The 20,355-nt window shown below is 37.2% G+C and overlaps 1 protein-coding gene across 1 annotated transcript in view; it reads right to left on the minus strand.

Annotated features, from left to right (window-relative positions):
- The window catches only part of RNF217 (ring finger protein 217), a 131,255-nt gene that overhangs the window by 41,110 nt on the left and 69,790 nt on the right, over positions 1-20,355 (minus strand). Inside the window, exon 2 of the mRNA XM_047101747.1 lies at positions 9,619-9,852. Coding sequence (XP_046957703.1) covers positions 9,619-9,852 — 234 coding nt within the window. The remainder of the gene's footprint in view (positions 1-9,618; positions 9,853-20,355) is intronic.

Genomic DNA, 20,355 nt, shown 5'->3' on the forward strand with positions numbered 1-20,355 from the left:
ACATGACTTAAGTCTTTGTCAGACTAGGCTGTGCCCTGAAGAAACTGATCAGTATATAAATAATAGAGAAATGGCATGGTTATAAAAAGTTTTATGATAAGATGGTTTTCTTGAAGACAAGAAGATTGTGAAGAAGTACAGGGTACAATAGAGAGGAGAAAAGTATTCGATGCGTGGCTTCAAATACTTTCAAGGAAGCACTATTTGCTCCCTTATATGATCAAATCCTAAAGCAAGAGTGGCAGGTTCTCCACATGGGGAAAACATGGCTTGACTTCTTGCCTTGATTCTTAGTCTGTAAGATTAGTCCATTAGTCCCCTTCTACTTGGGATCTCTCCCTGAATACAGTGCCAGTAATATACAGGCTTCACGAGGCACTGTTCCCTGAACACAGTCCAAATGTGGCCCAGTGACCCTTGCCTTAATTTCTCACAGCGTGGTGAACCTAAGCTGGAAAATGAAAGGAAAACTTTCCTAGAGGGTAGGGATCAAATGAGGGCAACAAACAAACAGACAAACAAACAAAAAACAAGTTAACACATAAGATAACCTGTATGGAGATATAGTGGTTATTTATATAAATAGCCTTACCGACATCCCTCATATTGATTTCTAGGCTCCTTTTACATATGCAAGACACTATTTATCACACAATACATTCACTTTAGTACTAGCTTTCATTTTCAATAGAAAGACATACTCTTCTAGGGGTTCTGTCTTTGCAAAGAGTCCTCTCTCCCTAATTTGAAAAAAAATTGTTTCATACCAATCCATTTTGCTTCTACCACTTGGAAACACCTTTAAGCATTTGTAGACTTTTCCTCTAAACCTAGAAAGCAAGGCCCAGAGAAGAATCTGTCTCAACTTATTTCTTGTTTGAGGACCTACCTCTTCATAGGTGAACATAATTGGCACTGGAAGATTCTGCCCTGACTTAATCCAAAATTACTAGCCAGAGCAGTATGGCATCATCTACTTTTCAATAAGACATCTATTCTGAACACAACACAATAAGGCTAATATCTCAGAGTCAACCCACCTAAAGAAGCAGGAGGACCATCTAATTACATAGTGTACGTGGGGAAATGGGACTATTGTCTGTGACCAAAGGTAAAAACAAGAGATAGGTCTCAGCCAGAAGGTAACAATGAATTCTTTCTTTTTTTTTTTTTTTTTTTTTTTTTTTTTTTTCTTTTTTTTTTTTTTTTTTTTTTGAAGTTTATTGCCAAATTGGTTTCCATACAACACCCAGTGCTCATCCCAAAAGGTGCCCTCCTCAATACCCATCACCCACCCGCCCCTCCCTCCCACCCCCCATCAACCCTCAGTTTGTTCTCAGTTTTTAACAGTCTCTTATGCTTTGGCTCTCTCCCACTCTAACGTCTTTTTTTTTTTTTTCTCCCTTCCCCTCCCCCATGGGTTCTGTTGAGTTTCTCAGGATCCACATAAGAGTGAAACCATATGGTATCTGTCTTTCTCTGTATGGCTTATTTCACTTAGCATCACACTCTCCAGTTCCATCCACGTTGCTACAAAAGGCCATATTTCATTTTTTCTCATTGCCACGTAGTATTCCATTGTGTATATAAACCACAATTTCTTTATCCATTCATCAGTTGATGGACATTTAGGCTCTTTCCATAATTTGGCTATTGTTGAGAGTGCTGCTATGAACATTGGGGTACAAGTGCCCCTATGCATCAGTACTCCTGTATCCCTTGGGTAGATTCCTAGCAGTGCTATTGCTGGGTCATAGGGTAGGTCTATTTTTAATTTTCTGAGGAACCTCCACACTGTTTTCCAGAGCGGCTGAAAAACAAATAACCCAGTGAAGAAATGGGCAGAAAACATGAATAGACACTTCTCTAAAGAAGACATCCAGATGGCCAACAGGCACATGAAAAGATGTTCAGCGTCGCTCCTTATCAGGGAAATACAAATCAAAACCACACTCAGGTATCACCTCACGCCAGTCAGAGTGGCCAAAATGAACAAATCAGGAGACTATAGATGCTGGAGAGGATGTGGAGAAACGGGAACCCTCTTGCACTGTTGGTGGGAATGCAAATTGGTGCAACAATGAATTCTTTCAAAACGGAAGGGAATTAGTCTGTAAGTAGAAAGTTTCTTAAAAATGGAAGTGTTGAATCAATGTCTGAATGGCCACCTGTAAGCATTTTGTAGACACGATTTATGCACATGAAGACTGTTGCATTAGGTTCCCGTACAGATCTGAGAGGGTACATATGGCAAGGTAGAAGTACAGAGTATGGTAGGTGAGAAATGCACAGAAATTCCAGACCATTTTAGAATGAGCACCAGACTTGGCTTACTTCTACCCACTCTTCTGCACATGGTCAGAGAGAAATGATTCTTCAGCTTGTCTCTTCTGCTGAAGACCCAAGAGATGATGTAATGAAGTGAAAAAAACAGAAGCAGTTTTCAATCTCAATGTAGGTTGGTTTATGGTAACTATGAGTCTTGATTATTAACAATTATTGTACTTTTTCTAAAACATCAGATGGAGGCTGAAATACTAAATGAATTCTAATATTTGGCCTTTGTTGTTAGAAGTTCAAGTAAGGAAACTATAAAATATTGCAGCTAATTTATACATCAAGAAAGCAAACAGGGGCGCCTGGGTGGCTCAGTTGGTTGGGCGGCCGACTTCGGCTCAGGTCATGATCTCACGGTCTGTGAGTTCGAGCCCCGCGTCGGGCTCTGTGCTGACGGCTCAGAGCCCGGAGCCTGTTTCAGATTCTGTGTCTCCCTCTCTCTCTGACCTTCCCCCATTCATGCTCTGTCTCTCTCTGTCTTAAAAATGAATAAACGTTAAAAAAAATTTTTTTTAAAAATTAAAAAAAAAAGAAAGCAAACAAAGAACTTTAGTAAAGCACTTCATTAGTAACTGGAGGGGAAAATGCATCCCAATAAAATTTAGTAATTTTTCAAAGTTAGCATATATAACACACCCTTTGTTTAAGCTGGCTTCTTTAAACCAGGGTAGATGACTTCATCTTTATCTCGCTCACAAATCTATGCTAGCAACAATCATTTAAGAAACTACACTTGTTTTCTACAGCTCCCAACAACAGTGATGCATTAATGCCAAGAGAAACTGTTGTGTATTATAGCATAAACTGATCTTGCAGGGCTGATGCACAATGTGATTCTCAATTTGTAAACATTGTCCATTTAAAGTGATGGTGTCGGGAAAAACCAAAGAGCAAAGCAGCATGCTAGCCATACTTTCATGGGAAACCTTTAAAAATTTTTGTACACAGAAAAAAATTCTCAAATTATCTTTACTAAAAGAAAGCTTAAGCATATTTATTTATTTATTCATTTATTTATTTATGAAAATTGTTTATTGGAGGTACACCTGAAGATGTGCAGCTGGCATTTGAATAAAGAATAGGCAGGCCCACAGAAGCAGAAATAGTGGGAAGTCACTGTTAGCACCAAAGAGACAAAGCAGGAAAGAGGTTTCTGCAGCTCAGTGAGAATTAGAAATAAGGGGGGATGGGCAAATGAGGAGGGCACTTGTTGGGATGAGCACTGGGTGTTGTATGAAAGTGATGAATCATGGGAATCTACCTCCAAAACCAAGAGCGGACTGTATACACTCTATGTTAGCCATCTTGACAATACATTGTATTAAAAGAAAAGAGATATGGAGGAGGGACCACCCAGCGGGAGGTACAGTCATAAAGGGACATGGCTACTGCTAGAGCTTTGCGTTGAATTAGGAAGGGAGTAAGGAAGTAATGCATCTACTGTTCTCTCCTCCCATCTTCCTGTTTCCTGCCAATGCCAACATTTGGCTGAACCCAAATAGGAATCAAGATGTCAGGGAATCTGGAGAAGGAGTTCAAAGAGGCAACTTTCTGGAGTACAGAACAGGTCAGAGAGGATTGAATAATAGACACAGGAAGAGGGCAAATTCAGTATTATCAGAATTCCAGCCTTCCAGTTAAGCACATTTCAAAGTATACCAATTACAAACAAAAAACCCACTGATTTGATTATAAAGCCCTTAGAAAAGTTCTTTTGCCATGCAAGAAAACCATGTATTTGCACAGCTTTATAAAATCTGATTTCTACCCAGAGAGAGGAAAAAAAAGACTGCTAAATATATAAGGTAAGAATATAGAGGGAGTTTCCCCAGGATATTTTATTGGCTTTTTTCTTTCACCTTACAATGAGTCAAAGCACCATTTTGTGAATTTTCAAGGTTTTGTTTAATATTTGTGGGAAGAAGAGTGGAGATTATTATTAGTTATTCCTGAAGGAAATCATAAAGAAAATGACCACTATCATGTTTCCTGTGTTGATTATGCATGTCCTTCAACTTACTCCAAATCAGTATGAAAAGGGGGACCATTTCTTCATTTACACCTGGAAATAGGAAGAAAACCTAGGACTGCACATACCTCAGTATTTTACTGAGGAGTATAAAATGACTGCATTTAATCATTTGCAATTCTCTCCTTTTTCCCATGAAAAACCATAACTTTCTCTACCTCCCAAAATATGTGTTATACATTTCTGTGAATTCAGTCACCTCCCTCCTGCCTCAACCTCCTCAAATATTAATGCTTGCCATAAGATCCCTCCTCATGAGACCCATGCTTCTTGGATACCCCTTTGAGGCCCCAAAGGGTCTTCAAACAACATTAGCAACACATTTCAAGCTGAATTTGTTTTTCACTCCTCAAACTGACTCCTCTCTAAGACATAGTCAGTATCATCCCTCCTTTACTCCCACCATCCACCAGTCACCCAATCTTTTATTCCACCTGTCTTGTTCTTGACTCCTCTATCTTCCTCCCAATAACCTAGGGTTGCTCATTCTGTGGCCCCTGCCTAATAATGATGGCAAACATAATAATTTCTAGCAAGTGTTGAACACTTAGAATGTGTCACACATGGTGCTAAGCACCTTACATGTGTCACCTTGTTTAATCCTTTCTATGCCCTTTTGGCAGGTACTATTAGTAACCCCAGTAAAAGATGTGAAAACTCACAGGTGCAGAACTAGCATGTGGAAGGCTGAGAGTTTAAATCTAGTTTGAAGCCAGTTCTCTGACCCACCTTTTCCAGCTTGGCAAATTCAACATTTCAAGGCTTAGTCTACTCTTTAATGAAGCCTTTTAAATCTCTCCTGACCTTTCTTCTCCCATGGTCTCAGCATTTTCTATGCACATTTATTACAGTACACATTATTATATATGCATTTTCCCATTTATTAGTTCCGCCAAATATATTTTAGAGCACAGTCTATCAGATACAGGGCTTGGCACAGCTTATCAGCAGTCAGTGAGCCTGGACCTGGCCTCCTAGAAACCAGTGGGAGAGACTTTAAGCAAATAACCACACACATATAACCATAATATCCCAAATGATAGCTGCTATGAAGAAAAACTTCTTCTGGTGGTAATGTGTCTGTCTCCAGGTATCGCATGATCACCATTAAAGCCACAACTTTAGCATTTTAATTTTATCATCACTAATGTGTTCACTACATTGATATGCAGTTGTATTAATAAATTATAGGAACTGTTCAGGCTAGAAATTTGATTTCTAATTGGAAATTGAAATCAACTTTAAAGAAACGAAATGATAAGATATTGTCTCATGACAGGAGTTGCAGGAACAAGAAGATAAATATGGATGAGAAAACCTGGATTTGCACAAAGGCAAGTTTGTCTCCAGGTAAATTGCTCAATTCAGGAATATACTTGTTCTATTTAATATAGTAGGAGTTTACTGGAGTTCAGAACATAACGAAAAGCTCTATGTACTCAAACTTCTGCCAGAAAGGAGATGCTGAAAGAGGGCTTGGAAGATGTACTGCACCTAAGAGTTCTTCTTACTGCTTGTTGATCTATTCTGTTTCTTCCTTTTTCATCTGCAGTGTACAAAAAATGTAACAAGTGGTATTTGCAAAGCTATTCAAATGAAATCCCAAAATATGATATTTTAGATTTCAAATTTCATGTGAGATGATGTATCCAAAGGTATTTCCTAATATAAAATAGCTGAATTGACATAAATGATAATAAATGCTCAAAGAGTGACATCTTGGATCATGAACTATAATTCAATGACACAAAAAGAGTAATAATGAAATACACATTAAAGTGTTTTATCAAAAGATACAAAACCCACTTTAGGCCACAAACAATATTATAACGAGATTTTAAATTGCCCAGGCATGTTAGATCTTAGTGGTAACCTTTTTCTCCCCCTCTGTTTCTGCTGTGTTATGACTCAATTCATTACATTCAAGTACTTGAATTCTTAAAGTTATGATGAACTACACCAGTTTGGAAGTGGGTTCTGTTACTGGGGAAGTGGAATTTTTAAAACTAGAGCAAACCTAAAAAATAGGCACTGACGTACTGCAAAGAACAAAGATACTAGTCTCAGTGTAGGGTGCTATACTATAATCATGAATACTGCAGTTGGTTTGCTGATACATTCATGTTTGAGCTCTCCTTACTCATGAGAATCCAGACAGGTATGGATACCTAAATCAAGTAGTTCATGTTAATGTAAGAGCTTAGACTTTAATGCTGAAAAATGCTACATAAACATTGTATGGAATAGTAAAAACCACTGCTTCAGGAATTGTGTTATCCCTAGAACTTTGCACAATATTGAAAGGGGGAATTATTTATCTTTTCTGTTAGACATCTTCTCAAGAGTAAAGATGAGTAATAACAGTAATCATCCCCAAATTCTGTGGTAGCTTTACATTTTTTGGAAGTTGCTTAACAGTTTTACTTTATATTGAGATTTTCATCTCTCACCCATTATCAAGGATTTTAAGTGTTTGTGATCAACATTTATTTTGTGTTGAATTTCTCCTCTTCTTGAAACAAATTCCCTTCTCCTTTGCTAATCAGAAGTAAAAAACTGAGCTTACTAGGTTTGACATCTTGATCCATTTGTCCCCTACGTTTCTTCTTAGGTACAACCCAACTGATAGGAAGCCTGGTATTGGCAAATGTTATCAGAGAGTCCATGGTTAACTGAAAACCGTACAAATATGGGATCTTGTATTTTCAATTTTTACATATTTCCCTCTCAATACATGTGCATTCTGATAAATCATGCTCATCATCAAATGATTTGGTGATTTTGGATGAAATGAGACCTATAAAATTTTACTATAGCTATAATTGCACCTTAACTTGAATCTTTCACCCATTTACTAAGAACAATATATTTTTAAATAATTTCCACTTTGATTCAATTATGCATACATGTTTTAACTATCCAAAATTCTAAAATAGCACAGTCTGTTTATATATATATAGAATATATACAGTTTATACATATTCTATATATTCTCCATATAATATCTATTAATTGTATCAATATATATATTTTATAAACAAATTATATAAAATATATATTATATATATGATTCCAAACATAACTGAAGAAAAAAAATATCCTAAGTTATGGGATAAGAAGTCCTTGTAAAATTAGTAGTTTCTTCTTTTAAAAATTTTTTTTAAGTTTATTGATTTGTTTTGAGAGCATTAGCTTGAACCATGGAGTGGTAGAGAGAGGGGGAGAGAAAAATCTTAAGCAAGCTCTGCATTGTCAGTGCAGAGCCTGATGTGGGGCTTGAACTCATGAACGGTGAGATCATGGCCTGAGCCGAAATCAGGAGTGGGCCATTTAACTGACTGAGCCACCCAGGTGTCTTCAAAACGAATAATTTCTGATAACACCAATAACATAAAATTGGAAGAAAAATAACTTAACCTAAGAATATACAGAGTCAAATAAATGTATTCTATTGATGGGGCACCTGGGTGGCTCAATTGGTTAAGCATCCGACTTCAGCTCAGGTCATGATCTCACAGTATGAGTTCGAGCCCCGTGTCATGTAGGGTTGTGTGCTGACAGCTCAGAGCCTGGAGCCTGCTTCAGAGTCTGTGTCTCCCTCTCTCTCTGCCCTTTCCCCCCTTGCCCTCTGTCTCTCAAAAATAAAATAAAATAATTTAAAAGTATTCTATTGCTATTAAGTCAGTATTCAAAATCACCGTAAGTGCATTATTTTAGTTATATAGTTTGCAATCTCAAACATGTACTTTTTAGAGAACAAAAAACAAGGGTTTTCTTGATAGTTATGAGACCAGCCCGCACCAAGGTAGTAAATAAAATAATTAACTATGAGAGCCAAGCAATTTCAAAGCCCAGTTACTCAGTAAGAGGCTTTGACTAACCTACTCTAGCTCATCATTGCAACGAGTAGAGGAAGGTACTTTCTAAACCACAGTCCCTCAAAGCTACAGAATGAATAATGCAGCAACCACTGCTTCTAACACCAGAGCATGGGCAAAGACTTACCTTAAATGGAGACGACTTCAAATAGCCTTTGAAACCTCTTCATCCTGCCATTCTGCTGTAATGACAAGGATGAAAACTACTGCCATGGGCCTCATTGTCTTCCCTCTTCATTTACTGCACACTAGACCAGGTGAGGCTCAAAACATTGCAAGACAGTTGTTCTGGGGTGGGCCTGGGGCACTGGGTGTCTAAAAGCCCTCCGGGTGATTGTAATGTACAGTCAGTGCTATGAATCAGTGATTTGCTCCCACAGTTGCTGCTCTCATTTGCCTGTCTTCAGTCTTGCCCTCCTGTGACATCCTCTACTAATGCTGCCAGAATGATCTTTCTGTAATGCCTACAGAATTAAATTAAAACTGAGCACAGTGGAAGACTCAACATGATCTGCTTTTAAATACCTGACCAGCTGCCTCTCCCTGGCTCTCTCCTGACGAGCTCCACCAACCACCTGTTTCCAGCATGCCTGCCTCACCCTCAGGGCCTGCACACTTACCCATTCCTTGCTCTGACATGTTCTCCAACGTTTATCTGTTTATCTGCCTGGAGAACTGCATCTTCTGCAAAAAGTCTCTCCTGCCATCCTAGCCTCCACTCCTCCATCAGTGTTCTCAAAGCATAAGTGTATTTGGGTTCTCGTTTTTTGTTTCTTCTGTTGTTGTGTTTTGCTTTTGTTTTGTTTTGTTTTTTTGACTAATCATATTGAACTGTCATTTTAGGACATATGTCTCTCTCACCTTCACCTTCACTAGACATTTTTGGAGCAAGGACTAGCTCACATTTGCCTCTGTATCCCCCAAATTTAGCACACTGTCTGGCCTATACTGGCATTTTGTACTTGCTGAATACATGAATGAAAAGCATTTTATACTATTTGCACCTATCACAGACAGAGCCAGAAGAGATTCACTTTGGGTCCACTGAAAAAGTCAAGCTTACCCTCCCAAAAAAGTATTAGTATTTACTTAATATTTAGTAATAGCAGTGACAATTACTTTAAAAAGATTAGCCTTTTGATTAGGCTACTAAATGAATTTTAAACATGGTTAAAGTCAAAGAAAAACTTTAATTTAATCCTCAAGAGTGCTCTCTTATCATCAGCCTCCCCAAACCACATATTTTTAGAATCACAGCCAATATACACTCACCTTAGACTTCTAAGGGAAAGAAGCCCACTTAATGCCCACCACAAGTTGGCCTAATTAGGCATCATGTGACATCTAACCCACAACTCTGGTGAACATGCTTACTTTGTATTTGCTTTCTGATCTGGAAGGGGTGGGAATATGTCCTTTTTTCTTGAAGGTTGTAAAGTGCTTGCACTGAGGACAAGGCTTGGTGCTGGAATCAATACGGCCAAGTTCCAAGAAGTACTTATATTTGATGGAATCTTCATGTGTTAAGTTATAGGTAATCGTTCTTTCTTCCAGGAATTCAAAACATTCTGTGATAGGGCATTTGATTTCTACTTGGCCAAGCTGTACCTGTGTGAAAGAGCAAATGGGAGACCCCCCCAAGAAAAGCACTGGTTAATTTTCTGTTCTTTTTTTTCCATACAGTATTGCTTATTTCATGATTACAATAAAGGATTATTCGTCATTTTTCATGACTTCTAACCTAATAAATAGCACTTTGGTACCTATATTGTGCAGTACCAAAATAATCACCATATAATGTTTCCAAAATGATTTACAGCATATTTAAGCATTCTCTATCATCATGTTTGTAAACTTAAATGGACCTAAACCACAGGCTCACCAAAGAAGCACATTATCATCCCATCCTTCTGGAAACCTCAGAGTAAGACAGCATTCAGACAATGTTCCAGCTAAAGGAATAGTTGGATGTCAGATTTTTCAACCTAACTACAAAGTACCTCAGCACTAAGTTTAAAGCACCTCTAACTACTATAAAGGAAGAACAAAGGATTTTCAAAGTACATATACATATATACAACACATAGTAGTTTTAAAATATTGCCAATAATAACTCCATTTTCCCTGACTCATCCATGTAACTAACATGGAATAGTTTTTATGTCATCAGAATCACAGGAACAAGTAAGAAAATTACACCAATCACATTGATGCAAAAACAAAACAAAACAAAACAAAACAAAACAAACAAAACAAAAAACACATGGGATCTGGCTACAACTGAGGTCATTTATAAAATGAACTTCTTCACAGGACCACAGAGTTAGGTTAGGAGAGAGGAGAAAGATATACTACAAGAGTACATTTAGCATTTGGTATGGGATTCTAGATAAGTTTGGCATGAAAGATTATAGCATATGAAGCACCAAGTGTGGACACGACTACATTTTAACAAATGAAGAAAATAAACTACTTTGTAACAAAGAGTTCCAAGAATACTTTCCATAAGCAGTGAACAAGAAGTGTTTATATTTATACATCATGGCATCATAATCTCTTTTTGTATATCCTAATATAGCAAAGGGAGGCCGTGAAGGCTCCAAACGGCAAACAATGTTAAACCATCTCTTCTCTCACTTGGGTGAAATGTCACTTGACATTCTGAGAAGGCAAAACACATTGACCTTAATGAGAAAAGCCGTCTGTGAAAACTGAGGGAGTGTCTGGACAAAGAAAAACATCACCACAAAGAACAATTCCAAAAAACACACAACTAACATCAGAGTAACTTTTTTTCCCACTTTGCAGTGTATCTGGCACAAATTTGAGGACAGGGAAAGTACACAGGCTGGGAGTGTGTGGGTGGCTGAGTCGGTTATGCATCTGACTTCAGTTCAGGTCATGATCACACGGCTCATGAGTTCGAGCCAGTTCGTGAGTTTGAGCCCCACACGGTTTGTGAGCTCAAGCTCTGCATGGGGCTGTCTGCTGTAGTGCAGAGCCTGCTTCAGATCCTCTGTCCAGCCCCCCTGCCTACCCTTCCCCCCATTCTCATGCACTCTGTGTCCCTCTCCCTCTCTCTCTCTCTCAAAAATAAACATTAAAAAAAATAAGAAGCCACAGGCCGAAGGATACATGAGATGATACATTTAATACCAGTAAAGGACACGAGCCAGACTGATAATGAAATGAAAAAGGAGCATTGGATAAACCTCCTTCTTAGGATAAACTTGCTCGAAGTGTATATTGCTACATAATGCTATACCACTATTGTATAACATGGTCTAGAGAGATTTTTCAAACATTGGCCTCAAACAATTTTTCTATTTTTCATGATGTCTGCTTTTAGTTACAATCAGATTTGCTTATTACACTTGTTATGGGGTTATGAAATGTGATTATAACCCAAATTAAGGTTTATAATAAATTTTTCAGTTATAGTTCAAGACATAAATCCTCAGAAGATTTTAAACAGACAAAAAAAAAACATGTGTGACATTATTAAAAACTGGGTTAATGAAACATATGCAACTTTTTAAAAAATTAATACATGTTTCCTCTTTTAATATTCTGTCAACATTTATCAAGCTGATTCCGAGCCAGGTACTGGATTAGGTGCTGAAGCATTGCAAGTGCCTACCAGTAAAGAAGTAATCATGATACAGAGCAGTGACCATGCCTGATGGGCAAGAACAGGGTGTCAGGAGAGGATATGAGGAAGGCTTGGTAACCTTACCCTTGGGAGGTTCAGAAGAGGCTTCTTGGAAGAAGGAAGGCTTCAAGTGAGATCTTAAGATTAATAGAACTTAGCCAAACAAGGGTGAAGGTGTTTCAAACAGACAGAAGATAAAACACGGACAAAGGCTTGGCGGTAAGAGAATACGGCACATTTTAGTGGGGTACCCATAGTTTCCCCACATCCTAGTTGGATCAAATGTATACTGCCCTAAGGTATATGCATCTTAACTTAAAGATGACAGCCACAGAGGGACTGAAAGATGATCAGTAAGACTGGACCACAAAGTGAGAGTATATAAAGACACGGGTGTACAGATGAACTGAAATCAGAGTGTGAGGGCAGAGCATGAAACCACCCTAAAAGTGTGGATGTTTTCCATATGAAAATGAAAAACCCCAACTTTCAGCATGTGAAAAACAACTCCTTTTTATTCCACAGAGAAAGAGTTCCTTTGGGCCATTTCAAGTGACTCTTTATTCTTGGGGAACAGCATACTTTGGGGGGTAGGAGTCATTTTTTTGGCTCCTTGGTCAATGTTTTAACCTGGCCTCCCTCACCTATAAGTTTGTTTGTTTATATTTATTTATTTTTCAGAGACAGCGTGAGTGGGAGGGATGGGGGGAGGGGACAGAGGATCTGAAGCAGGCTCTGCGCTGACAGTAGTGAGCCCGATGTGGGGCACGTGGGCCAAAGTCAAACACACAACTGACTGAGCCACTCAGGTGCCCCACCTATAAATTTATTTTAACTACACAAGTGACAACAATGGAAGCAGTAATTTCACAGCCACCCAGGGACAGTCAGGTCTTATAGAAATGAATGTAGTTTAGGGACCAGAACAACCCAAGGTAGCTCAAGGGAGCAGGTTATCTTATTACTCCTTCAGCAGTGAGTGTTCATTTCCACACCACATTGGGATACCTGTCATCTAACAACCAACCAAGGACCTTGTCTTCTTCAGTGTTTTCCAAATCTGTCTGCATATCTATCCACTTGCATACAACACACACTTTCTTCGTGTTCTCAAACTCTCTGCATTTTGCTTATCCTGTACCTTCTCTTCTTTCTGAAAGCTGCAAAATCCTTACCCCACTGCAATGGACCAAATGATCTCAACTTTATTAAGCAGATAGAAGCAATATGATCATATTCACTCATCTTCCCGCTACCAACTCTCTCAGAATCTATGTCTCTATCTTTTCTGTCCTCCTTCCATCTAAAATTTAGGGCCTGAATCTGCTTCCAGGACAACTGCTTGTGTCTCTTAAAGTGTTTGCTGAGAATTCAGGTTTTCTGGCCCACCCAGGACCTACTAAATTTGAATCATTGCTGGTAAGCTAGTAATAGGCAGTTTGGAACAATTACTCATACAATTCTTCAAAGTACTCATAGTTCTGCATAGTAAGATTATCTCCTTTTTCACAATAAAATGCTACTCATGACCTATGCAATCTCTTGGCCTCTACATATCTAGCTTTTTCAGAATAATTTCCTCAAAAACATCACAAATAATCATGATTAAACAAAGTGCATTCATTTATTTATTCAACAAGATATGTATTTCATCAGTTCAAAGACACAGTTTCTTCAGCATTTTAATATCTCAAAAGTCAGGACAGTCTTACAATCAACAGTCTTCAGCATTGTTCCATTGTTTAATTTGCAGTTTTTATTTTCTTGGTGGCACGTAATACAATATTATATTGTAATAATTGTATGTTATATACAATCATGTGTATAATATTGCATATTATACAATATAATACAATATATAACAATTGATCATGTCTTAGATTTCAATGAAATGTGTTTTTTACAGGTTAGGCACTATGGTGGACCCAGCAAAAATGAAGGGAGAGAGACACAGGGCTTCTATACAGGAAATGAGAGACAAACAAGTAATAAACCAGGCAGATTATAGTCAGTGCTAGAGGGAACTATGGATCAGGGAAGGGATCTCCAAGGAGGTGACAATTTGAACAGAGAACTGAAGTGTCCTCATGCAGAGAAACTGGGGAAGAGACTACAGGCAACAGAGGCGAGGACATGGCCCCAGGGCAGAAGGTGCCTGATGTGCTTGTGTTCAGAGAATGGAACTGAGTGGCTGAGACACATACCAAATGAGCCAGATCGCACAGGTCTTGCTGGCTGTGATAAGAACCTATGGATTGTACTCTTAAGTTCAGTGTGAATCATTGAGTAGTTTTATGAGGCGAAGTGACAGATTTACATTAAAAAAGTCACTCAGGGTCTTCCTGGAGAACGGACTATAGAAGGACAAAAGTGGACACTGGGAGAATAGGGCTCTAGATTATACTTTTCTTCTTACCAGTGGCCTCTGACTATTTCAGCCCTCCAGGCAGTTGATGATGGATGACTGAACTAGGTGACAGAAGTAGCCAGATATAGGGTGCATTTTGGAAGACGAACCAGTGGGGTTTGGTGATGAGCCAGATATTGAAAATGAAGTAAAGGAAGGAAGCAAAGGTAACTCTAGGATTTTGGCTTGAATAATCTGATGATGGGCCAATGCTACTCACTGAGAAGTGTCTAATAAAATAGTTTCTGTAGATATGTGATATTTGCTGGACAGGATTCACTGCAAATTTATTATAGAAACAAGAATAAAGATCATTAGTCCATCCAAAAGCCCATATATTTGCTCCTACAATATTACAAGTAAAAGATATAGGTCCAGGATATAAAGTAGCTTTAAGGTATGAATCCTGACCTTGTAGAACCTTAGAAAACAGCAATCAAATTTGTGTTGATAGCCTATTCTAGCAATTTGGATTTGATGATAGGAATTCCTTTGAATATTTTACCCACTGTTTAAAACACTTGTTTTGAATTAGGGTAATCATAAACATATGCAAAAGTAAGCAGATTGATTATGAATTCTTCAGTACCCATTCTCTAGCATCAACAATTATCAACTCTTGGCCAATCTTGTTTCTTCTGTGCACTGTCCATATTGTCCTCCCATATTATTTTGAAGCAAATAGTAAACATCATGTCATTTCATTCATGAATATTTCTGTATGGATCTAAAGAAAATAAGTTCTTTAAAATACATAACCATGATACCAAATATCTTCTTAAAATGACAATAATTCTTTAATATCAATTTAACAGTTCAAATAACATGTCATCTAACTCCTGTTTCAAGGATTTTATGTACTTAATATACTTAAAGATATTTTAAATTTATGTTGATTCAATGCTAATGCCAGTTTATATCACTGAAAAATAGCTGTCCAATTCTTCTGGACAAAAACATGTCCATTCTTGTAAGACAAAATTACTTAACTCTAAATCAATCTCCAAGTGTCTCCAGGAGACACTATTACCCAGTTAACATTCAAGCTAAAAGGCTAACTTGCCACTTGGGACAACTCAGAAGTAATTTAGTGACACAGGTGAGGGAAGAGGCCTCTGGAAAAGTGTCAGATTAATTAAATCTTCCAAAGAAAAGGACAGAGAAAGTTTAAAACTTGGCTTTCAAAGCTTGATTTATGAAAGGTATGGTTTATGATTTCAATCTTGGTTGTAAGTGTTGGTCATAATAGTTTGCAGGGGTTCCTTGAACTTTTGTTCAGTTGATAACAATTTCATTTTTCCTTAAAAATGGAACATGTTAATATGACAGAGGAGAAGAGACTATCACAACAAAAGCAATAACAATCATGAAATGTACACAGCACCTCCTACATGCCAAGCACTGTTCCTTCTATTTTTAAATTTAACTTTTTTTAAGTAAATCTCTACATCCAACATGGGAGTTGAAGTTACAACCCTGAGATCAAGAGTCTCATGCTCTAGAGACTGAGCCAGCCAGGCACCCTGCCAAGCACTGTCTAAACGTTATCTTGCATTAATTACTTAGTGGAGCACTAAAGAGGCAGATTCATTTTCAAGTTCATGGATCTCCCATGACTTTATCATTTATAGGAACGTGGCTGCTTTTTTTTTACTCAACAGCTACTACAGAGCATTGTGCTAGATGCCTTTGAATATTTGAAAAAAAATAAGAAAGAACGAAAAACATCAAGTCAAATATCCCAGAAATTCTCTGAACCCCAAGCAAAATAAATACAAAGTGGGGCGCCTGGGTGGCTCAGTCGGTTAAGTGCCTGACTTCGGCTCAGGTCATGATCTCATGGCTCATGAGTTCGAGCCCCGCATTGGGCTCTGTGTGGACAGCTCGGAGCCTGGAACCTCTTCAGATTTTGTGTCCTCTCTCGTCTGCCCCTCCCCCACTCATGCTCTGTCTCTCTGTGTCTCTCAAGAATAAACATAAAAAAATACTAATAAAATAAATACAAAGAAAATCAAGCCATAGGCATACCAAATAAAAGTGCCAAGTACCAAACACAAAGTATCTTAAAAGCAAAAGAGGAAAAGGTACTCCCACACAGAAAACTTCAGCCCCTACTATCTTGCTGGTAAATTCTACTGAGAATTTAAGGATTAAATAATACCAGTATTACACAACTACTCTTAGAGAATAAGTAAAAGGGTATGAGAGGGAGGGGTCACTGCTCAAGTTGTTTTATTAGGTGGACATAATCCTGATATAGAAACCTGATAAAGACATTGTAAGAAAAGAAAATTTCTGACCAATCTCTTTATAAACATAGATGCAAAAATACTAAACAAAATATTAGGAAACCAAACTGAACAATCTAAGAAAAAGGTATCAGATCATAGTCAAAGAAGGTCTACTGCAAGAATACAAATTTGGTTTACACTCAAAGATAACTGGTATAACTCATACATTAATATGGGAGAAAAATCATATGATTATCTCCATAGAAAATTATCTTCCATAGAGGAAAAGTATTTGATAAATTCAACACTCATTCATGTTAAAATCTTAGCAAACCAGGAAGAGATGAAAACTCTTTGTTAACCTGATAAAGAGCATTTACAAGAAAACCTACAATAAACATCACATTCAATGGTGAAATACTGACAGCTTTCTTTTTGAGATTGGAAGTGGGTCAAGTATACACTGCCACCATTATTCAACATTGACTAGAGCTCATAGCCAACATGAGAAGAGAAATGACAATAAAACAATTAGAAATGAAGATATAAGATCCTCCATTTCTCACAGATTGCATAATTATATATACAGAAAATCCAAAATAATCTACAGATAAACTACTAGGATTAATAACTGAATTTAGCAAGTTTGCTGAATAAGTAAAATACACAAAAATCAAGTCAAACTAGTAACATGCAATGTGAAAAAATATTTAAGAATTATCATTTATGGCAATATAAAAACATGCAGTATTAATAAAGTCAACAAAATATGTATAATACCACTCCACAGAAATATTTGAAATATTTTTAAGAAAATAAAAAGAAGTAAATGAATGGAAGGATACATCAGGTTCCTGAACTGGAAGGAAGTTTCAATATGGTAAAAATATAAATTCAGTCATATTAATCTATAAAGTTTCCTGCAGTTCTCTCTCTCTCTCTCTCTCTCTTTTCTTGAGAACAAAGTGAGTTCAAAATTATGAGCTGACTGTGAAATACTTATGGACGGTCATTGTACTCCTGATCTAGAAAAACTAAGTAGTAAGACTTGTTCTACCAGATAGAAGATGAATCATAAAGCTACAGTAATTACAACAGTATGACTCTAGCACACAGAGAGATAAGGATGGTAATGACAGATAATAGAACAGAAGAGTACTGAACAGACCACTTGCACGGGGACACCACAGGCACCGACACTATAGAGTAGTGTGGAGGATAATTATTTTCAGTAAGTTGTGCTGAGTCACTTAAATATCCATTAAAAAAATATGTCTTGACTTCTACCTCAAACGAAGTGGACAGTAGCTATTATCATAGAAGATTAAACAATAAAACTTCTAAAGATGATCAAGAAAACTATCTTCATGATCTTAGGGAAGGGACATATTTCTTACATATGACCCTAAAGATACCACCAAAAAAATGCTACATTGGACTAAATAACATCTAAATCTCTGTTCACCAACAGATACTATGGAGAGAGTGAGACTGTCAATAAGAGTGGGAGAAGATATTTGCAATATGCAAAGACAAGGTTTTGTTCATCCAGAATATATAAAGAAGCCCTGCAAATCAATAAGAAAAAGGAAGACAACCAACCAAATGGAAAAATAGTCAAGGCACTTCACAAAAGAGGATGTTCAATTACCAACAAACATGAAGGTGTGTTCAACTTCATGAGTTATCAGGGAAATGAAATTAACACCACAATGACATGTAATTTTGAAGGCATTAATTGAATTCTCACAGCATTTACACTGAGTGCAAAATACACTGAGGAAGATACTTGCTGGGATGAGTAGTGGGTGTTACATGTAGGGGATAAATCACTAGATTCTATTCCTGAAATCATGATTGTACTATATGCTAACTAACTTGGATATAAATCAAAAAATAAAAATAAATAATAAACAAAAAATTTAAAAAACAGCAGAATAATGTTTAGACCATTAAAATAATAAATAGAAGATTAATGCAGCATTAATTTTCAATCATGCAACTGTGTTTTTCTATACACAATCACCTGTTTATGTTAAACTCCTTTCCTCTTTCTTCTCACCCAAATTTTCATACTTATTCATCTTTTTCAAGTGAGCTATTTATTTTACTTTATTTAGTTAATATAATTTATTGTCAAATTGGTTTCCATACAACACCCAGTGCTCATCCCAACAAGTACCCTCCTCAATGCCCATCACCCACTTTCCCCTCTCCTCCACCCCCCATCAACTTTCAGTTTGTTCTCAGTATCCAAGAGTCTCTTATGGTTTTCCTCCCTCCATCTCTGTAACTTTTCTTTCCCCCTTCACCTCCCCCAGCAATAGCACTGCTAGGAACTTACCCAAGGGATACAGGAGTGCTGATGCATAGGGGCACATGTACCCCAATGTTTATAGCAGCACTTTCAACAATAGCCAAATTATGAAAGAGCCTAAATGTCCCTCAACTGATGAATGGATAAAGAAGATGTGGTTTATATATACAATGGAATACTACTTGGCAATAAAATCTGGCTATTTGCAACAACATGGATGGAACTGGAGGGTATTATGCTAAGTGAAATAAATCAGTCACAGAAAGACAGATACCATATATTTTCACTCATATGTGGATCTCATGTTCACTCATTCAAGAAAAATGTTTAGGGAGGCCTGGATGGCTCACTTGGTTAAGCGTCGGATTTCGGCTCAGGTCACAATCTTATGGTTCGTGGGATCAAGCCCTGTGTAGGGCTCTGCACTGATAGCACAGAGGCTGCTTGGGATTCTCTCTCTCTCTCTCTCTCTCTCTCTCTCTCTCTGCTCCTCCCCAGCCCATGTGCTCTCTTCCAAAATAAATAAACTAAAAAAAAGAAGAGAAAAATGTTTAAATTTTAATCCAATACTTTGAATGAGGTCAGAAATTCTCATAATTCAAAAACCAAAAAGTACAGATACAAATTAGCAAGTCTCTCTCTTTTAACTGTACTCATTTTCTATCCATCCCACCAAATAGTTGCTGTTTCCTTCCAGAAATGTTTTAGCATATATAAGAAATGCAAATATATGTATTCTGTCATTTTTTTACCCAGATGCTAGCAAATCATAATCACCTTGCTTTATTCACTTGACAATACATTGTGGGAATATTTTCATATCACATAGGAAGGTCTTCCTTGTGTTTTGTTTGTTTTTAATAATGGCCCAGTATGCCACCATAGTATAACCAGCCTTATTTCTCATACTGTTGAACATCTAGATTGTTTCTAGTATATATTTTGGTATGTCAAAGAGTACCACAGTGAATACCCTTATACATAAATTATTCACATGTGAGCAAGTATATCAGTAAGATAAATTCCCTAGATTGTTTAAGAGGATAACTCTCCAATATTAATCAGTGTCTAAAAATATTAGTGTGAAGGGATTTTTCAAAACAAAGTATAAATTAACTATTTAGACTGAAAGAGAAATGTATATAATATGTGCTCAGGTAAACAGAATGAGTACATATTCATCTCACTATGATAAAACTTACTTTTTAAAAGGCAGAAATTTTAGAACAGACTAGATATTTTGTCACAGGTTAGAGAGGGAAATACTTCTAAAAGAAAAAACAATTGAGTTTTCTTTGTTTATGTGTTATCCGCTCTTATTTTCCCATTATGTTAATCTAAATAAGATACTCCAATTTCTTACAATCAGAAAATACAGAAACTATACAGGCAATTTATTAAAAGAACCCTAAAATGGGGATCAGATGCAAGATTCTGGTGCTATTTATATGGCTGTGTGCCCTTGAGTTTCAGGGGCACACACAGTCAACACTCTCAAACATGG

This window comes from Lynx rufus, unplaced genomic scaffold, assembly GCF_022079265.1.
Source record: "Lynx rufus isolate CCGP_SWC_20201006 ecotype Redwood Valley unplaced genomic scaffold, mLynRuf1.p SCAF_6, whole genome shotgun sequence".
In the NCBI taxonomy this organism is placed as follows: domain Eukaryota; kingdom Metazoa; phylum Chordata; class Mammalia; order Carnivora; family Felidae; genus Lynx; species Lynx rufus.